The following is a 19,905-nucleotide window of genomic DNA, read 5'->3' on the forward strand; positions in this document are numbered from 1 at the left end:
TTTTTTTTTTTTTAAATATATTAAATTAAAAAAAATAAAAACGAAAGAGTACGTCTCTCTCTGTGTGCATGTCCTCTCCATCTCACCAGCCTCAAATCCAAAGCAATTAGAGTGGCCAGATGGTGGGCTGGACTCGCAGTAAATAGCTGCATTGACAGAAGAAGCTTGCAACAAAAATGAACTGTGACAAGAAGCCAGAACAACATGCAGATACACGACGGCATCAAAGCACCGGGCAAATATCGAGGACGCGCCACCATAACCGCCCATAACCAACTGTCACCCTCGCAGGGCCGTTACCAGCAGAATGTAATAGAGCTGCATTCAGTGGGGAGTGTGAGATAGAAGCTAAAACCAGATGAAGGGAAGGTGCAGGCATGCCAGCGCCGCCATGCAGACCTCTACACTGCTTTCCCTTCTGTTAAAATTTGACCAAACCAGTTTGGTTTAGTCAGGGTTCAAACAATGTAGCCTTTGAAAGGCGCCTTGTTCACAGAGCTTCAGCCTGGCCTGCACGCCCCCCTTCCCCCCCGTCTGATAACAGAAACCGCCTCCCTGCAGGAAAACCCACTGAAGCTCCACCAACACATTCCTCTCTCTTCTCGTCTCTTCTCAGGCCTGCAGTTTGTGGGTGAGATATGTTTGAGCTCCTGATGGGTGTACTAATATTTATTCCCGTTGAAAAGGAATACATGTGTCCTTTCGTAACAACCAGCATGGTGGGATGAGAATACTGGATGAAGACTCACAGATCAGGCCTTTCCTAACCAGTCGGTTCTGATTTTGCGTTTTATTCCAAGGTCTGTAGCACTAAAGTCAGAAAGTGCCTGCAGGTTTGTCGGTGGACGTGGTTTGAATCAGTTTTTATTCATGAAAAGCCTGCCGCACTTTCTGATTTTGAATAAACTCAAAGTGCATCAAAATATTTGCTGCTGGTTCACGGACTAGAAAATGGTGGAAAGTCTTTTACTGCATTTAATTAACATTCCTCATCTGACCTGCAGACCATCAATCTTGGGCGTTTTATTTTTGGTTCATCTCTGAAAAGCGCTCTATGAAAATAACTCCACCGTCTTGGACATTCAGTGTCTTGTGAAACTTTTCACACTCTGAACTTTTACCCTTTGTGTCACATTATGCAAACTCCTGTTCTTTTGGTTTGATAAGCACAAAGAGCAACTGAAGTGCAGGAAAGAGTCTACTTTATTTCCATATCAAATTGAGAAGTGAAAACTTATGTTCAGCCCATTTAAGTCTGGTACCCTGAAATAAAATCCAGTGAAACCAGTTGTCACCTAAATAAACTCCAGGTGTGTGTAGCTTTAACCTCAGTGTAACTGCAGCTGTTCTGTGAAGGAAGGCATCAGAGGTTTATTAGATATCACTGAATTAAAGGCATCATAAACACGGAGGAGTAAAGAGGGTTAATTCCTAAAAGGTGTGGAAGAGTTTAAATCAGGGTCAGGTTAAGAAACGATACCCTAAAGCTTTGAACAGAACTCCACAAGATGTCCAATCATGACCGTCGACCTAAACCGACAAGAGGAGCATTAATCAGAGAAACAGCCGGGAGGCTCATGGAAACGCAGCCGGAGCTGTAAGACGAGGGTTTAGATCCAGATCTGTGGCTTCCAGAAGAGAAAACGCAGTTCACACAGACTGAGCTTGCACTATGTCGCAAAAAGATTTCCTCAATGTGCAAAAGCTGGTAAAGACATAACCCAAAAGACTTTGCTGCATTAATTGCAGCAGAAGTTTTTACAAGTTGTTCATCCATGTGGACCGGGCAGAAATGCATACTGCACTTTTCAGATTAGTTTTCGCAAAAATCTACAAAAAATGTATATAAATCTTCTCTCCACTTACAAAATTCTGCACTACTTCTTGTTGTTCCATCACAAAATCTCCCAATAAAACATGAAAAAGGTATTTTTCACAGGCACTCTACATGAAACCAAGGCAGCATGTTTAGCTTAACCAGCCGGGACAGATGCGCAAAGCAGAGGGAGGGCTGGTGGGAGGTGGAGCTCGTCCACAGGACGAGATTTTTATTCTACAAAATTGTTTCCCTGACACTTGCGCTCAGTTTTTTTTCCCATAAGCCCGTTATCACACCTCCGTGGACTCGCACAGATTTATCGAAACTGAAACGAGACAAGCAGCCAGACCAGGAAATTGGAGTTAAAAATATCGAGGGCGGGTCTGGACTCTCAGGGCTGTGTGACATGAGACCGAGAGGCCACTTCATATCTCGATCAATTTATCTATAAATCTAATCAGCGGGAATCAATGAGTGGCGCTTCTTTTCAATCTGGGAGCCAACTCATCCTGCAACCCTCAGCTGTTAAAGTGACTGACACACCGAAACACACAAAGCAGCAACACAGGAACAGTTTAAAAATCAGGAGATCTTTAATATGAACCGAATACGAAAAAGAAACAAAAAAATATATAGAAAGACATGACAAAACAGTGACAACAATCCTAATTCAGACCAAAACAAAAAGCCAAAAATTAAAAAATACAAAAAGTTAAAACAACCTTCACACAGAGCAGTCGATAGTAATAAAAGCACATTTTGGGTTAAGACTGTTTTGTAGCGAGTGTGTGTGCGTGTGCAGTTCAGATTCACCAGATTTGGCAGCAATCACAGCGCAGCAGTCAAGAATAAAGCACTCAGAAAACATAAATTATAAAGCACTGCAAAATAACAGAAGAGAGAGAGGAGACTGTAATAGAAGAAAATAAATCCTTCATGCTTGCTGTCACTGAGTAATACACAAATGTGACACCATAAATTAGTAATTCTTTTTTCCTCTGCTACATATTTATATATTTATACTATGTACACAGGAAGGTTTCTTCATTTTTTTCTTTTTTTCGTCGGTGATGTGAGCGAGCTGGGAGATGTTAAGGCTTTGATTTGTCATCGGATGTCTGGAGCCAAACAAACAGGCGAGGGGGACGTCGCTTTTTTGGAACATGGGGGGGTGTTGGGGGAAAATATCTGATATTTAGACTGCATCACCTTGATGCTAGGCCCGAGCAAGAATTGCAGGGTTCACTAAAAGCATTTTGTCTGACAAGCGCTGCTTCAGTGAAGAGGTGGATGTCGCCGCGTTTGTGTCTGAGGTTGCAGAGGTACGAGAAGTCAGGCGGGCGAGGGGAGGGGACGAAGCGGATAGGGGAGTGTGACGAGTGACTTTTAAAAGCATTGAAAGGGAATCTGGGATGAACACGAGGTCAGCTGGGTGGCATTTTCATGAAAGCTATATATCCTAGGACATAAATGGATGCTCTTTGAAAAGTGAGATTTACATGCTCACAATTTGAGTGTAGCTTCTTCTCAACACGGCTTTCAAGCACGATGGAAACATCTCTGTATTAGTGCGATTGTGTTTGGGGTTGTGTTGCTTTTTTTTTTGTTCCCCCCCCTATTATTATTTTGTGCAGCTTTGTGTGGGCTCATGTCAGAAGATGGCAGACTTGTCAGGTATGAGGTGTCTGCTGCTCCACCAGTTTGGCTGTGGGAGTGAGCATAATGAAAGCGACTGAAGGGTGTTTGTGTGTGGGCGAATTGTTTCTCCTCGTTCTGCCGATGTACACGCATATAGCAGCTGTGTGTGCGCGCCAGCGAGCGCGAGCGAGCGAATGCACCTTTGAAATGCACAATATCTGCAGTTTGACACTTTTTAGCGGTGACTCAGGGCGGCCACTCGGGTTGCAGCTCCGGTCGTGAAAAGCGTCGCTGGAATACACACCGACTAAACGGAGAGCTGGCTCACGCGGGTTCACCTGCTGCTTGTGGGGTGAAGGTATCCCAGATAAACTGCGGTTTTCTTTATTTTTTTTATGCTGTGTGCAACGACACTAGAAATGGGATGCGGTTATGTGAAAATGTCGGTGATTCGAGGGAAAAAACACCAATATAAAATAAGTCTCAGGTTATATAAGGTTGGACAGTTCAGCATTGACCAAACTACATTCTGAAAGCCTGCGAGGACATTTGAACTGGAGGCCAACACAAACCTCCATACTCCTGGTGAAACTGGCTCCATCAATCCGATATTTACATTTCATAAATATGTACATTTTCACGAGAAAAATAAAGATGATTACATTTATAGTACACAGATACTTCACACCAAAATGTACATAAGTGTTTTTGTTTGTCCCTTGTTTTCTTCTTTTTTTAAATCTCCCCCGAACCCAAAGAAACCAAGTTTCACTCGGATATTGTTCATTGAAGATGTGACAAACACGAGTGCAAAAAAAGTAATACTTTTTTTTTTCTATTAAGTGGTTGTGACAAGTCAGCTGTGTTCAATAAATCTGTTATTCATCCATTTATGCATAAACTAAGGCCATTAGATGATAATCCCATTGAACACGCTGGCTTACAATCTGCCACACGGTGCTCAAATGCTAAATGCTGTCACCGTTTTTGTTATTTGCCTTCTGACTCTCTCTGCTTCTCTCTCTGCCAGCACGAAGGTTAACAATTAGAACAGCAAACAAATATTTCTACTTATTGAACGCAGGGTCTGTGGTAGGCATGGACCGGCTGCCGTTGTCAGGGAAATAAATCTGCAAAAATCTCCAATCGTACTGTTTTAATGGTTTAAAATCCTTTTAATGAAATTCCAAGGGCAGAGCCAGAGAGGCTGGAGTTTTCCCTTTGCTGCCTGGAGCGTACAGTAACGTGGCACTGCCCCTCCCCCACCTGCTGCTGGATGCTGTTAAGTCAAATAAAAAAAAAAAGAGCAACTCATCAAAATAATCACATTTAACTTGTTTTATGTTTTACTTAGCTCTATATAAAAAAAGAAATGCCAATGCTATGACTAATGCTCAGTATAATTCATTTTAAATTCAATTTCAAATAAAGTGACATTTTAAGTAAAAGTTTTCAAAAATTCACATTTAAGTTAAATATTTCAGTTTAATAAAAAATTACATTTTGAATTGTACTTTCTCTAAAGGGTAAAGTTTTAAAATTGTGGCAGTAGTAGGAATAACTTTTGCTTTAAACATTTTATTTCATCGTAATTTCTGCCAATATTTTTGACGCTGTCCTCAACCTGCTGTGAGAATCTGGTACCGGTCCATGCCGGGTCTGTGCTGTGGCGTTTCATGCTTAAAAAGCAGCCCATTACAGCCACCTACGCCCCGGCTGGCGGGTCAACCTGGTTTTGACCGGCGGATTCCTTCAGAAAGGCCAACCCAGAGCCCACCTGGCCTTAATGGCATCAATCAAGATTACACCTGCTGCTGGATGTCCTTCTGAGGAGGTCAAAGGGGAGTCAATAATCAGGGTGGGAAACTCATGAGTGGAACGAGCTTCTCACCACAATTATCCAAATGCATGCAGATGCACACGCCGAGCCTCAAAGACATCAGTGTACAGTAGCCACCGGGTCTAATTTCTAGAAAGGAGCTCATTAAAAAGGAAGAATTAACGGTTCGAAGACAATAAGCTCTGCACCTAAAGGGTCATTTCACCACATGTTGCCCATCAATACCAAACCTTTTTACGTCCTCCAATCAATTCGCAACATCTAACATCCGCTAATGGAAAGTAATATATGATCCTCACTGAAAATCTGTCTTGTCTAATGCCGCAGCACTATGGAGGCTCTGCTGCGTCCGGCCATTTGCTAAAGTGTGGAAGGAGGGGGTTGTGAATGTGGCCAATCCAGGTGAATTACTCCATCGGAGTGGAGTAAGTGGGGCTCCTGATGGATCAGGAGCGGTAAAATACTCCCCCTGCTCTAGGTGGCCGTGACCTGGACAGCGCCCCGGATAAATCAACACTTCCCATAAACACCGGAGAGAACGGGAAGAGAAGGGGCTGCAGAGATGGGAGGAGAGCCGGAGCGAGGAAACGCCACTTCATAAACGATAAGCGGCGGCAATCTGTTGGCCCCAGCTAGACGAGCAACTTCATGGCTCATTACCAGTCAAGCTCCTCCTGTTGGGAGGGATCCGGAGAGATGAGGGTGAGGAAAAAGAGGTGCTTATCTCTGTTCCTCCTGCATCTCTCTCTTCATCCCTCCGCCCTGTCACATCAGCAGCACTTCAACCAGAATCTAACCCTCCAGGCACAGAAAAAAAAAAAAACAAGCCCGCATGCCGAATTTCCTAAAAAAGTTGTTGCAAATGGTAACTTTCTCAACTTTTCTATTAGTAAAGAACTAAAAAAATAATAGACCAAAAACTTCTCTTCCAACCTTAAGAGTCCAGTGTTGCTGATGATCTGCAGAGCTGCGTGTTTAGAGTTGTCAGAGCAAGGCAGAGAGAGCAGAGTGAGCACGAGCAAATACATCATTCACATCTCTAATACACCCGATGGTTTGTATTTTTTTTTTTTTTTTTTACACACCAACACACCAGATGTTACAGCACAACACATTACCAAAACAAAAGGCTTCCCACAGGAGGACTGAGAGTCGCAGGCAACATGGAACTGCTTGACAACCACAGTATTTTTTATTTTTAAGTGAAGTTAGGAGTGAATATGCAAGTGAAATGCCTGTATAGCAAAGCTTGTATCATGATTCAATTTTCCTACTCCCACACTATGAATTTTCTCTTTTAGTCTGACAGTTGAAAGTCAAGAACCGAGCAATGGGGAGAGCATGAGCTGAAGCGGTGAGAGAGATGTTGCTCTTTTCTCAGTTTGATTTTCAGTTGATGCTTCTTAAGATGCTTTTCCTCATGCCCTCTTCCAGTCCTGCTCACTACGGGGCTGCTCTGTGATTAATAATTGGGCATATTTAAAATCAATTTGCAAAAATAAAAGTGGTATTTTTTTATTTTTTTTTCCCCCCTCAATGGGAATGGGACAAGACCCAACGCCAAACAATCCTCGAGAGGATTTCTTAAGCCTGCTTTTTATTTCTCTCCTCTTCCTCTTCTGTATGCTCCCCTCCTCTTCCTCTATACGTAAACTGCAGTCCGGGAGATGACCGAGCCGTCCCGCTGGGACTCCATGTCATCGTCCATGTAATCTCCAATCATGTCGTCCGGGTTGGGAGGGGGGCGCAGTTGCAGAATCGGGCCTCCTCCAGCGAAGTGGTCGTATCTCTCCTCGTCCTCCATCTCGTCAAACTTCCTCCTCTCGGCTTCGTCTAATTCATTGCTCAGCAGGATGTCCTGGGCGGTAGGTGTGCCGGTTACGACCTCAGGCCGGGCGCCCATGGTGAACGGCTGGTGGTGGTTGTTTTTCTCTCCCAGACCCTGGTTGGGCGAGCGATCGATGTAGACGGGTCCGTTGTTATTACCACCCGCAACGCCGCCGCTTCCCGTTCCTCCGCTTGTTCCGTTCTTGCTCGCCTTCTTGCCGCCACCGAATATGCGTGTCTTCATGTCGCTGCCGCCGTTGGCCCGGTAACCCTGCTGCTGCCTACGGCTACGGGTGACGAGCACGGTAACGAGGGCGGCGACCAAAAGGAGGGCCAGCAGGGAGCCTATAACTGCCCCTGCCACAACGCCGGCATTGGAGTCGGTCTTTGAAGGCTCTGTGGGAGGGAGGAGAGGCAGGAAAGGAGAAAATAGAAGAAAACGAAAAATTATTGGAGGAGGGGGGAGAAGTAGACACCAGAAAGAGGAAAAAAGAGATGGCATAAAAAGAGACCAGTAAGAAAAGAGGAAAGTGAGGGATGGGAGACGTCAGTGGTGGTGTGAACTTCAGTCAAGTGTGCAAGACTAATGAGGTGCAAGTACAGTTAATTGTGTTTAAATCCAAATATATATGCAGTGCAGTGAAAAAGTATTTGCTTGCTTACAGATTTATTCCCGTTTTTCCTTTTGAAACTCAAATGTTTGACACCAAACTGTTGCCCTCAAAACAGTTTCATTCAAATCAATCGGCCAGAAATGACACCGGTGTCATCATGACAGGCAAGGGGTTAAAAGTGCCAGAAAAGTGCCAGAAAAGTGCCAGAGCTTTAGGCTCTGCTGACCCTAAAGTACAAAAACCCCGTGTCACCAGCTTCCAAAAACATCCTTTTCATAAAGAAATCTGGAATATTTTTCCAAGTCTTTTGAAAAAATATTCTTCATACTGATGACAAAAACAAAACATTTCAGAAACATATTTAAAACTAGTCTAGTGTTGGTCTGTACCAACGAGTCCACCTCAAAATGGTTCAAACACCACAACAAAAAGGATTGGAAGTGGCCTAGTCCAAGTCTGAACTTACACCAGATTGAGCCTTGTGCAAAGACCCTCAACAGATTTAAACCAATTATGCATAAAACAGGGAAAAACTTTCTCTGGTGATGTTAAATAATGCTTGCTAGTTATCACAAACGCTTGATGGCAGCTGTTACCACAAAGAGTGGAAAGACCAGTTGAGTTTAGGGACCAATAATTATTTCACAAAACTTATTTTTTTTATTCAGAATTTAAAAGCTGCTTTTTGTGTTTGCTTAGGTAATTTTTTACATCAATTTGACGATTTTCACATTTAAGTGGGACAAAGTCAAAAAAAAAAAAGAAATCTGTAAGCAAGCAAATAGTTTTTAATAGCAGTCAGTGTGATGGTGTGTGTGATGGTGTGTGTGTGGAGCCTTCAGCTGCACTGACAGATCCTCCCCTCCCTTTAGGCTGTTCCTGTCCCCTTCACCACAGCCACGTCTTTACAACGTCTCAGCCACATTCCCCCGTGTGCTGCCCTTCGACAGCCAGGGTCTGTCCAAGGCTCATCACAAATCACAGAGCTTGGAGGGACGGGGGAAGGTTGGGGACTGGGAGTTGAACCACGCACACACACGCAAACACACGCATGCACACGCATGCTCAAATGTACACAGTTTCTGATGAGGTGGAGAGCGGCGGGTCAGGAAAACAAGTGGAGGCCATGCAGAGGAGGAGGAGGACTGTAACAATGAATGAAGGAAAGAAGAAGATGAAGAGATGGAGGAGGAGGAGGAGGAGGAGGAGGGGGGGTGAATGAGAGAGCGACGCAGCAGAATGACAACTCTTCCTTGAAGCGATTCATCAGCAGCGGGGGGACTGAATGGGTACCCCCCTCTGCTTTTGTAATTATTTGAGTTTAGATTAGTCCAATGTGAAGCCATTTCTATTCTAGCATCTCAAAGTCCCAGCAGCCTTGCTCCACATACATACATACATACATACACATAAAAAAGTGCATTTAATGGCTTTGTTAGAGTGCAAACTAACTTAAGGGGATACAAGCAAAAGTAGGGCTCTGCCAAATCCAACACATTGCTTTTGCAACATCTCTGCACGCAAAAACTCATGGGACGGAGCAGTCGAGTCTAAATCAGGGTTTGATGAGGTCCCACATGACTCGTCGGCTGCGCAGCTCTTACCGCTCCCCGGACACCCGTGTCCAGCGATATTATTGCTGTATTTTATCTCAACACGACCTTTTTAAAGCACATCTTTGTGCTAGAATGGATGTTATTGCTTCCACGAGCGAGGGAAGCGCTAATAAATACCAAAGCTGTGCTGGAAGTGTTCAGTATAATTCACTATATAGTAAAACAGCCAGTTTATGGTGCTACTCAAAATCCTTCCTTTTACTGCTCATTCAGTTTCCACACACTACACCGAGAGTTGTAAACAGGGGACAGTAGAAGGCATTAGCATTAGCATGCTCAGTCAACACTAGCTTTGTTTATGCTAACATCCAAAGCTCTCACTGCGATCTCCAAAGATTTTCCAAACATTGCAACTCCAGTCTTGGTAGTAAATGACAAATATCCTGAAACTGTTTTATTTTATTTCAACACTAAAAAACCACGTAAAGTCTTTGTTCTAGATTACAAACATGAAACAGTAGCTACATTTTTCACAGAGTGTTTATTTGAGATACGTTTGCAAAGAAGTTCAATTGAGCTTTTTGAGAAATATTAATTTATGGAAAGATGTATTGCAGCTCGTGCCTCTGTAACTCGATACAACAAAACAATAATCTCTAAAAATGAAATGTTATAATTTAAAGTCAGTGTTGTGAAGAAATGACAGTATTAGGCCAAAAATCACACTGTCCATCCAGCAGCCATTTATTTATCACATGCATAAATAAAAATACTCCATTTGCCATTGTCAAAGTTAAAAAAAAAATAAGTCAAGCAAAATGTTTTGTCTTCTGGAGAAACTTGATTTAACAAAGCGATTCCTCAGAAAGAGCTGGAGTGACAGGCGTTTTGCCGGCTTGTATGTAGCACAGAGAAATGCAACTATGCCCCTCCTCTACCTGTTGCTTTCAACTTCTAAAATACAGAAATTCAACCCTTCATAAATATTTGTTTGCACAAACGCTTCTGTCTTCATGTGTAAAATGAAAGGTGTGTGAACCAACAGTCTTATTGTTTTAAGTCCACATTGCCAAGCCAACCTGTTACAGAACCAGACAACCCAACTTAAGCAGCCAGCATCAGCGGAGTGTGGATAATGTTTAACACAAATTATACCAAATGTTCTGTCTTTTTTTTAAAATGTATCAATCATAATTATATATATATATACACAGTTTAACAACTAATGTTAAAGTATTCAAAAGTACCATGAATGGATGCTTTTCTGATTTATAAAGCCTTTTATTTTACATTTAAAAGTGCAGCTAATTTCATGGAACCATACTATTTAAAACCTTGTATATCAAATAAACCACTTTAGAACTTAAAACCTAAACATAGCACACCTAACATGTTTGAATCTTATATATGGTTAAAAAAACAAGCATAATAAAATAAAGATGCATTATGTCTTGCCGAAGTGCATGTAAATGTTAAGGCACAAAGAAAAAAAAAACCACACATTTTATCAAAGTTACACCAAATTATAATGTGTCCTACAAGAAAAAAGTTCATGATTAAGCTCTTTTATAATAAAGAAAACAGTAAAATCCCAACAAACTTGAGCTTTGCAAAGGCTTATTTAGGTCACAACTTCAGGATTTTAAATGCTTTCTGGGACTCTGACAACTCCCCATAAACAAAATCTGTGACCGTTTCCTCCCAGTGTGGTCATCATCTATAAACGAGAGGGTTGGGGATTTCTGGCAGTAGCACTGCTGGAATTAATGCTGTTTGCAGTCACAGTGGTGTGAAGCTGCTCGGAAGAAAAATGCCCTCCAACTAGCACCGGTTCTGCAGCGTGGCAATATGTAGACAACCTATCAGGAGATTTAACTCCAACAGAAAGGATGACTACATCAGAAAGACAGCCTAGATTTTATTTCATAAGCCGTTTCTACAGTAACACATAATCTTTGGAGATTTAAAGCGTAAGCCTACTTTTAGAAAGGAAATTGATTCTCTTTGTGAATATTTCCTACTTTCAACGAATTCGCAGCCTTCGTGTGATGCATGCTGTAAGATTTAATTGTATTTGACACGCTTTCATGTGATCTTCCAGCAGGTCGTGGATCATCAAGCAACGGAGCAACGTCTTCTTATGGGTCTGGTAATGAGAAGAAGACGACACAGAAGGCGACGCTGGATCCCAAAGTTGTTTATTTGAGTAGTTTCCATGATGCCAGCTTCACTCTTCACTGGGCTTTCTTAGTGTTTTCTTGAAAATGAGTGGCATTGCAGTCTTATATTACAAACCCAATGCTTTTCGACTCGGACGATATTCTACATGTGTCCAAGGATGCAGTTGATTGGTCACCTCATTAGTAAACACTGTCCATCTGTTCAGAACTTAATGTCAATATAAATTCAGATGTTCTGTGAAAACCTTAGAGGTTTGTTAGGAACATTAGTGAACAAACAACGACATGAGGACCAAGAACATGTTAGGAAGAAAGTATTAGAAACAACGTCTAAAGCAAGTTAGCGTGTAAAACAAATCCAAAGCCCTGTGCACCTCAGAGACCGTTCAATGCATATCCAGAAATTAAGATTTGCTTTCCATCTAAACTAACAGGCCGTATAAGGAGAGTATTAATTAAAGCAGCCAAGAGACCCAAGATAAGAGCTGCAGAAATCCAAAGTCAAGGTGGAAGAATCTGTTGACAGGACAAGTGAAAAAACTGGACTTACTGGTGAGAAGAAATCTACAGCTAAAAGAAAACCATGAGAAGTCTCATTTTCAGTTTGCCAAAAGTCATCTGAGCGCTGTGGTCAGAAGAGGCCGAAACTCATATTTTCAGTATGTGAAAAAGGTTGTGCACGGAAGAAACGCTGCGAATCCCCCTAAATGCACCTATAACAAAATATGGCTGCGTCATGCATGACTTCTTTTTGTTGGTCATAGAAAATCCCAATAAAAACATTTAAAGCAGGTACTTGAAACGTGCCAAAATGTAAAACTGTTCAAAAATATACATATTTTTTCCCAGCACTGCATCTTGGTTAATTTCCAATCTGCTTTGCTTCGGTTCAATCCATCCACCTGAATCTCTTGTCTGCCATTTTCCAAATAAGTTTGGATCTTTGCTGCTCTCGTTCAGATTAAATGCTGCCATCTCTCCATCGCTAATGGTCAGAACTCTCATTTGCACATTTCTTTGTGAAGACAGGTTACTCCTGGGCTCCCTTACGCCCATTTGTGCTAAAAGCAAAGAAACCGCTCTCTACAGATACAAGTAAACACGTTTGAAATCTTCATCTGTCACAAACGTATTCGTCCTCCCCTAAGGTTGGAGCTCTTCAGCTTATAAGCAAATAAAATTATGCCGTGCCCATAAATTTTTCATGCCAGTCCCTGGTTGAAAGTGATCAAGAAGCCTTTAGATGTGCTGAATATCATGTCTGCAGCTTTCCTCTCTGCACTTTCACCAGGCGCTGCAGAGGATTAACCGCAGGACGCTGCTGTTGGAATCCCTGCCGAAATTTGAAAGCAGCAAATCAGCCTAACTCTTATTGTCATTCCTATTGGAAACCCCAAAGAAGCCCGCCCTTCTCGTTAAGTGTACAGAAGGCTGACAGAATCACTCTTGTGGCACCGATTCTTGTCAAGAGAGAAAGTGGAAGTGTGCTGGCTTCTACACCTGTGCTCTTCTCCTCTTTCCTTTCCTCCGTCTCTCCCTCCACTCCACCAGCTGTCTCCTCCACGCATGCCGTCTGCGCTAAATCCATTTTCTCCATCATCGCTCCAATTTACATTTGTACTTCTGTTTTATGCTACATTTTTTGGACCCCTTTTCCTCCATCGCGAGCCCGAGGAAAGAATTAATAATGATGGATACACTTTTCTGCCGCTTTTGTTCGCTTTTCTCCCAAAGCACACCAACTCTCTTGCCTCGCAAGCTGCGCTAAACACTCCTATTCACACACACCAGAGAGCAAAAGCTAGAACTCTCTGTCCACTCGTAACAGGAACACAAGAAGTCCATTATCTCCTGCCCAGAGGAGCTCCGTCACATGCAGGAGAACTTTGGGCAGGATGCTGCGACACTTTTCCATCACATCAAAAGAAATTACACTTAAATTCAAATGCAAATTTTCCCCAAGCACTACTCATCCAATTATTTTTAATGCATCGCTCAAGTCGGGGTTTTTTCGGCATGCGCAGATAAATCCTTTTGTGGAGGATAATTCATGTTTTATTCTGCCGTTCTGACGATAACCCCTTAAAAGATTCACAAAATGAGACGTAAAAAGAGTCACCGCAGGCTGCCGGTGCAGGCCCAGACATCCAACAAGGAAGCCTTGAAGTTTGTTTAAGTGGGTAAAGGAGGAGACGTCTCCGAAACAAGCTGCTAGATGAGCCAGCGGAAAGCTTGCAATATGCAAGCTGTGTGGATAACGGCAGCGGGGAAAAAAAGCACAATACTGGTGGGTATTATGATGATGATGTGGAGTTGTGATGGATCAGTACATGCTGGCAAGCAGAGGGATTATATATTCTCTATAAAACCTTCTGATTCTGCCTTTGGACAAACATGACGGAGCCGAATTCAACGCAAACTCATAATATTGTGAAGTAATTAAACTAATTAGGATTTTCACAAATGATTGAAGCTTATGTAATTTTTGTTTCACATTTTCACGGTGGCTCAGAGGTAGAAGAGAGACCGTCTTTGCTGCTGCTGCTGCTCCGTGTTTGTGTGACGTGAGCAGCGTAATCTGCCTCTGATTCGAGTCCGACCATTCGAGAGATGTCACACCTGCACTAAACGTCTTCTAGTTCCAAGTTGGAAAACATGAGATTTGCTGTCTGTTATGGTGCCGACTATAACAGGGCTGCACAATGTAAGGAAAACATGCGCTAAAATAACTAGCAATTAATAAAACAAATATTAATCAAAAAGAGTATTTCTGCTTTACGTTCATTGCACACAGAAACAACAGGTAGCGAGTCTATTTGTCTAGTTGGAGGAGGGATAAAGTGATTAATCTCAAATTAATCTTATTAAAAATGTTTGAGTAAGCAACAACTTACTTATACTTTCTCAGCAACTTTAATATTTTGAAACAACAAATATTTAGGGTGGATTTAACCACCCATGTTACTTATACAGTTACAGCAGGTCAGCAAGTTCTTAGCAATACTGCGACTGACACCAAACAGTGCAGCAACAGTGAACTTAGGCCAACACAAAAATATATTGTTGCCTCTAAATCATTATTTACTCACACACTAAAAGAAGCCTATTCAGAAATGTATGTTTCACAGCATTATATGACAGACCGACTTAAAATGCGAAACATCACAACTTTTTATTCATTGTCATTTGTTCAGCTGCCATATTTAATATCCGAGTCCTGTAAGCTTTGGTTTCCCCAGTTGGAATTGAAAATAGGCTGACATTTCCTGGAAAATTTGAAAATCTTGCTTCAAATTAAAAGAAAACGTGCCGTTAGAAGATGAGAATTTTAGCTTCAAGAGATTATATTGTCATCGTCATTGTGATGAAGCACAGCCTGTTCTGATTCCCTTAGAAAACTGTTGTCAAATACTCCCATCAAACATCAGTCTGGTTATTTTTCAATAGAAGTATGAACATTTGTATGGCTTTTAGAAAAAAAAGTATAAAAGACAGACCTTTGATTTCTCTTTTACGAAAATATAACTTGGATTGGAAAACGTTTAATGGATTTAATTTAATCTTTACACTACCAAGAGTCACACGGCTTTGACTAAAGGTTTTAAACCAATTTACTGCAAAAGTCTAAATGTTGTTCTACTTTGAACTGCCTTATATACCAACCTTACACAAGAAAAAAAAATCAATTTCTATATCTATGTTATTTTCTGCCAGCTATGTCGAAGGGTGTGCCTTAATGCAGGGAGGAAAATAAAAAAAATATGATACAAAGGCACCAAAATCACTTCCATGAATGCATTTCCTTTTTAAATGAATCTAGCCAAGGAGCCCAAGGCCGACTGTACTTCATATCATTAGTATATTTTTGTTTTAGCTGTTAAGTTGGGGAAAATAGCCTAAACTGATTAAAAGCTTGTTGAGAAATGGTATTTGGGCTTAAAGGCTTTTTGTTTTGACAAAAAGTAACCGTAATAAGATCCCGTTCGTTATTTGACAGTAAAAAATAACTAAAAATATACTAATTTTGCCATCCTTACACTACAGCAAGCAATTCCTCCCCCCGCCCCAAACACAGAAAGCATATTGTGAATGCCAAAACACAGCCTGCTTCTTGTGAAGTCTTGTCCAAGAGGACTGTACGCTTCAAATGAGCGAGAGTAATGAGGGAGACGGAGCGCGAGTAAAAATTCACTGCAGCCTCGCAAATGCAGACGTGGTCGCAGCCTCGCTAGTCCTCCCACACCATTACGGTCTACGGCGATCTGACGTTGGGCTGGACTTCACGTAAAGCAGAGCTTGAAGTTATCGAACGGAGCCGTGTGTGGGTTTGGAGCGCCACCGTTTGTGCATGTGTGCACTAATTAGTGTCGGGAAGGGGGCCAGTCGCAAGCTGGAGGGGGAGACTTGGCTCCTGCAGACCTGAGCTCTGGCCGTTTCTCGCATGGCTTGACAGACACAGGCAGACGCGCGTGCACAGGAAAAACCCCTCACCCAGTGGAGGAAAAACAGCCAAGCCCCTTTGACCTTGAACCGTCTCCTCAGATGAGTTAGAAAATGGGAGAGATTGCACCGAATTGAAAGGAAATCTCTTTTCCGCCAAACTGAGGAGCCGCGCCGACCACATGGGAGATTCAATCCAGAACATTTAACTTTTTTTTTTCTTTTTTTTTTTGGACGTACAGCTGAGCGGCCCCCACTTTCTTCTTGGACTGACGAAATAAGATGGAGGGAATCTAGGTTATAGCCTCACAAGAGTCCCCCTGAGAGAAACCCAGAATGGAGGGATGGAAGGAGAAATGGAAACTACTAAGCTGTGATTAAGGAAGAGCTGCTGCTATTTAAGAGTTAAGCTGGAGAGGAGAAGGAGATTGCATGGACAGTGGAGGAGGAGAAGAACGCTGGAGGGGGAGGGGGGGAGTAAGAGCATCCTCTCCGAGCAGAGAGATCAGCAAGGATGCAGGCGGAGGCTGAACGACAACCTGAGAATGAGAGAAGTGGGAGAGAGCGTACGTTGAGCAAGAAGATGAAAGATGCAACAAAGAGCCAAGTGGAGCCAAGGAGATGACGAAGGAGAGATAAAAGGGAAAGAAAGAAGAGAAGAGGGTATGTTTGCATATGACTAAGCAACAGGATCAAAAATGAAAGGAGGAGAGGCAAGGAGAAGAGAGGACATCCATCCCTCTCTTTGCCTTGTGTACGCAGGGCACGGCTGAGGGCAGAGGACTCGAGTAACGCAGAGTCACAGAGTGGAGTGGATTCATGTTTTTGTGTGTCATGCAGCTGTGGGGTAAAAAAAAATAAAAAATAAAAAACACAAGGAGCGGGGGACCTGCCATGTAGCAGGTGCTGACCATTTCACGCCTGTCGGCCCCTCTTAGCCCTGTTTGTCTACAAAGATCCACATTAGTCTCTGCAGGTCTGAATCACACCCCCATCTGAAGTCATCTCTCTCCACCATAGGTTCCTCTTCCCACAATCATACTTCACTCTGACATTTGCTGCTCGCCTTAGTCACCTCTTAACTGCTGGCAGATTTAGCTCGCATCTTATCCTCCTCCTCCTCTGGAAATGAGTAACACTGGAGCAGGACGGAGGGAAGGAGGAAGGAAGGACCCGACTGGATGGATGAGCGATTTGTGGGTAGTTCAACATGCGACCGAAAATGATAATGGAGAGAGTAAGAGGTCAAAAAAAGATGAGAACGCAAAATAAAAAAGAAAAATAATTGCGGGAAGAAAGAGAGCAGAAGAGGAACGAATGAGTTGAGAAGAAAAGCGGTGAAGAGCTGAAGCAGCAAAGGGTGACTGATCCGCTCTGAGAGGCTTGAAGAGTGACAGAAACACACACTACGCTGAGCAACAGCGGAGGCCAATGGCTGTGCACATTGGACGCAGTGGCACAAGATTCCCACAGGAGTTTTAAATGCTGTCGGCATCGCTCCCGCTCCCTCCGTCCCTCATGTCTTTACCCTCTCAGACTAAAGAGTGCATGCTGGCACCGATTTATCTGGGCGCACACTCCCTGGCTTTGTAGTCTGAAATCAAGTCTCCATCTTCCTCCACCTGCTCGTGGGATCTTCCAGTCTTCCTCACTTGTAAAACACAGCAGGAGATGGAAAAATCCTTTGTGTTAAAAAGGCCAGTTACACTACTACTGCATGTAGCAGCAGAAAGTGGCCCCCGGGGGTTTACTGACGCATACTGTGGCACCATAAAAAGCCAAGAGACCTCGAAGATGAGGAAGTAGAGAGCGATAATCAGAACGAACAAGCAAAATATGAAGAGGGTGAAAAAAAGCTAAAAATTAGAGCATGAAGAGCCTGGGTGGCTTTTAAGACGCAGCCAGCAGAAAACATGTACTTTCTCCTCCATTATAGACACAGTTTACTCCTATGTCAGCAGAAAATAACTTCATATTAAGTGCAATCATGCCACAGAAGAGTGGAAGGAGATGCATATTGTATGAGGTGAAATGCAGGGATGAACTCTGCTGAAAGGTCCTGCTGAACTCTTGGAACAGAGCGGGGGCAGGGGGGGACTGCGTGGCCCCTTTTCCAGTCTTACTGACACCATTTTAGACATTTTTACTTCAAAGCACAGAAACGCCATCAGAGGCTCTTCCTCGCATGAATGCATGTCTGCATAGATGGATGATTTTCACAAATAAGAGTGGCCACACAAAAACATGTGCAACTCAACGGGTATTACCAGATCTTGCAATATTTAACGGGCTGATATCGCTTGGCAAAGTGAAGTCTGTTTTTCAAAAACATATCCCAGCATTCGATGTTATCCCCAGTAAAACTTTAAATATCTCCTCAATTTCTCACAGACTACACTTAACTGTGGGATTCGAATCAGAAATGATCATTTCTGATTTGAAACAGCAACAATGTTGACATTTATGTGAAATTTTAAAGGATGAGTAAACAGTGACTAAAGCTAGGCTCAATATTGCAGCTAGACGCGTTTACTTCAACATGGGTTAGCTTTTCTCCAAATCATTAACTTCTTGACTTTACATTTTTCATTGAAATTTAATAGAAGTGCGTCGATAAATTGGGCCAGACAATAAATCTTCCCCAATTTCCTTAATCAATGATCAACTGATACATGTGAAATCCATCTCCTTGATCGACCTTATCTACCTCGGCAAATATCTAAAAATCAACCACTGTCTCCTTTTGCTGTGTGGAGAAAAAGGTTCGACTGTCGGACTGGACCACCAGTTAATGTCTGCAGGTTCCCAATTAACGATCTGGGAACCAGCTGCTCTGGTTCTGGGCGGCTTTTGCCCGACTCTTGCCTGATCCACCAGCTTTGGCCTCAGCGATGCCAGATGCCATGATGCCGCCTGCTTGTTTTTTTGCTTATTTTGCTCAACAAAATCTCAATTATTTCTTGAAGTCCATATCTAAATCCGTTTTGCTCCAGCTGAACCAGCCGGGTCGTAACACCAGAAACACAAAATCTGTTTTAGTTCTTAGCAAAAGATAAAAAGTGCTGCTCCATGTCGTAGTTTTTAAAAACTTCTGGATATAAAATAAAAATAAATATGCAAAATTCTCTTCTTTTTTCAAACTATGTTTTTTTTCCCTATCAAAACGTCTTAAAATTAAGTTGAAATTCTTCATTTCGAAGAGGAATACGTGAAGTTATATCAATCCCTCTAATATGAAGGTTAGTGCTTTGAAGATGTACCTGTTGTACCTATTTAGTAGTTTTAAGACTCAAACATTGAAGTAAGAATGAAAGTACTTCTTGAGTTGCCACGCCGCGTTGACCGAGTCGGCTAATAAAAATTACTCATCAGGCTAGCTGACAACATTCGCCTACAGACGCAATAAAGAATAATCATCCTCCAGTGCCGAGAAATAATTTATCTCGAAGCATTTTGACAACTTGGTAGCAAAATTAACAATGAGAGTGGAAGAAGAGACACAAATGATTTGTTAGAACTGTGAGAAAACGGCTAACCATTATTTAGCCATCAGTTAGCATCCGCTCCTCTTTGGCACTAAGAGTTGCTTCAGTTGTTTAATGAGTCTGGAGAGGGATCGGACAAAAAGATTTAACATTTTAACCAAACCATTTTTAAGAAGCGACCAAATGTATTTTATCATCTTTTTGCCTCCAGTCGCAAACGGCTCTAGAAGTACAACCTATCCGTCATCAGAAGGACTTCTGCACTCCAAGCACTTCAATTGCATTTCTAAAGACTAAAAATAGTAGCATTGAATCAGACACAACCAGAGAATCTCTTAACGTTTTCACTGAATAGAGAAAAAAGGAATGTTCACACTGCAAACCTAAAAATCTTACATTTTTATCACTTGCAAACAAACAGAAGTTAGAAACATTACCACAGATCAACTAGTTAACATTTTTTCAGTGACAATTGCAAAATTGATATTCATCAAAATCCATTATTT

The 19,905-nt window shown here is 42.3% G+C and overlaps 1 protein-coding gene across 2 annotated transcripts in view; it reads right to left on the bottom strand.

Annotated features, from left to right (window-relative positions):
- The window catches only part of si:ch73-22o12.1 (nectin-2), a 118,261-nt gene that overhangs the window by 44,771 nt on the left and 53,585 nt on the right, over window positions 1-19,905 (bottom strand). Inside the window, exon 7 of one of the 2 annotated variants that reach the window (XM_008431330.3) lies at window positions 2,391-7,520. The exons of the other annotated variant lie outside the window; for it this stretch is intronic. Coding sequence (XP_008429552.1) covers window positions 6,940-7,520 — 581 coding nt within the window. The 3' untranslated portion in view covers window positions 2,391-6,939. Of the gene's footprint in view, window positions 1-2,390; window positions 7,521-19,905 lie in introns of those variants that run through there. 2 annotated transcript variants of the gene reach the window in all.

The sequence above is a fragment of the Poecilia reticulata genome, chromosome 16 (genome assembly GCF_904066995.2).
Source record: "Poecilia reticulata chromosome 16, P_reticulata-male-v2, whole genome shotgun sequence".
Classification (NCBI taxonomy): domain Eukaryota; kingdom Metazoa; phylum Chordata; class Actinopteri; order Cyprinodontiformes; family Poeciliidae; genus Poecilia; species Poecilia reticulata.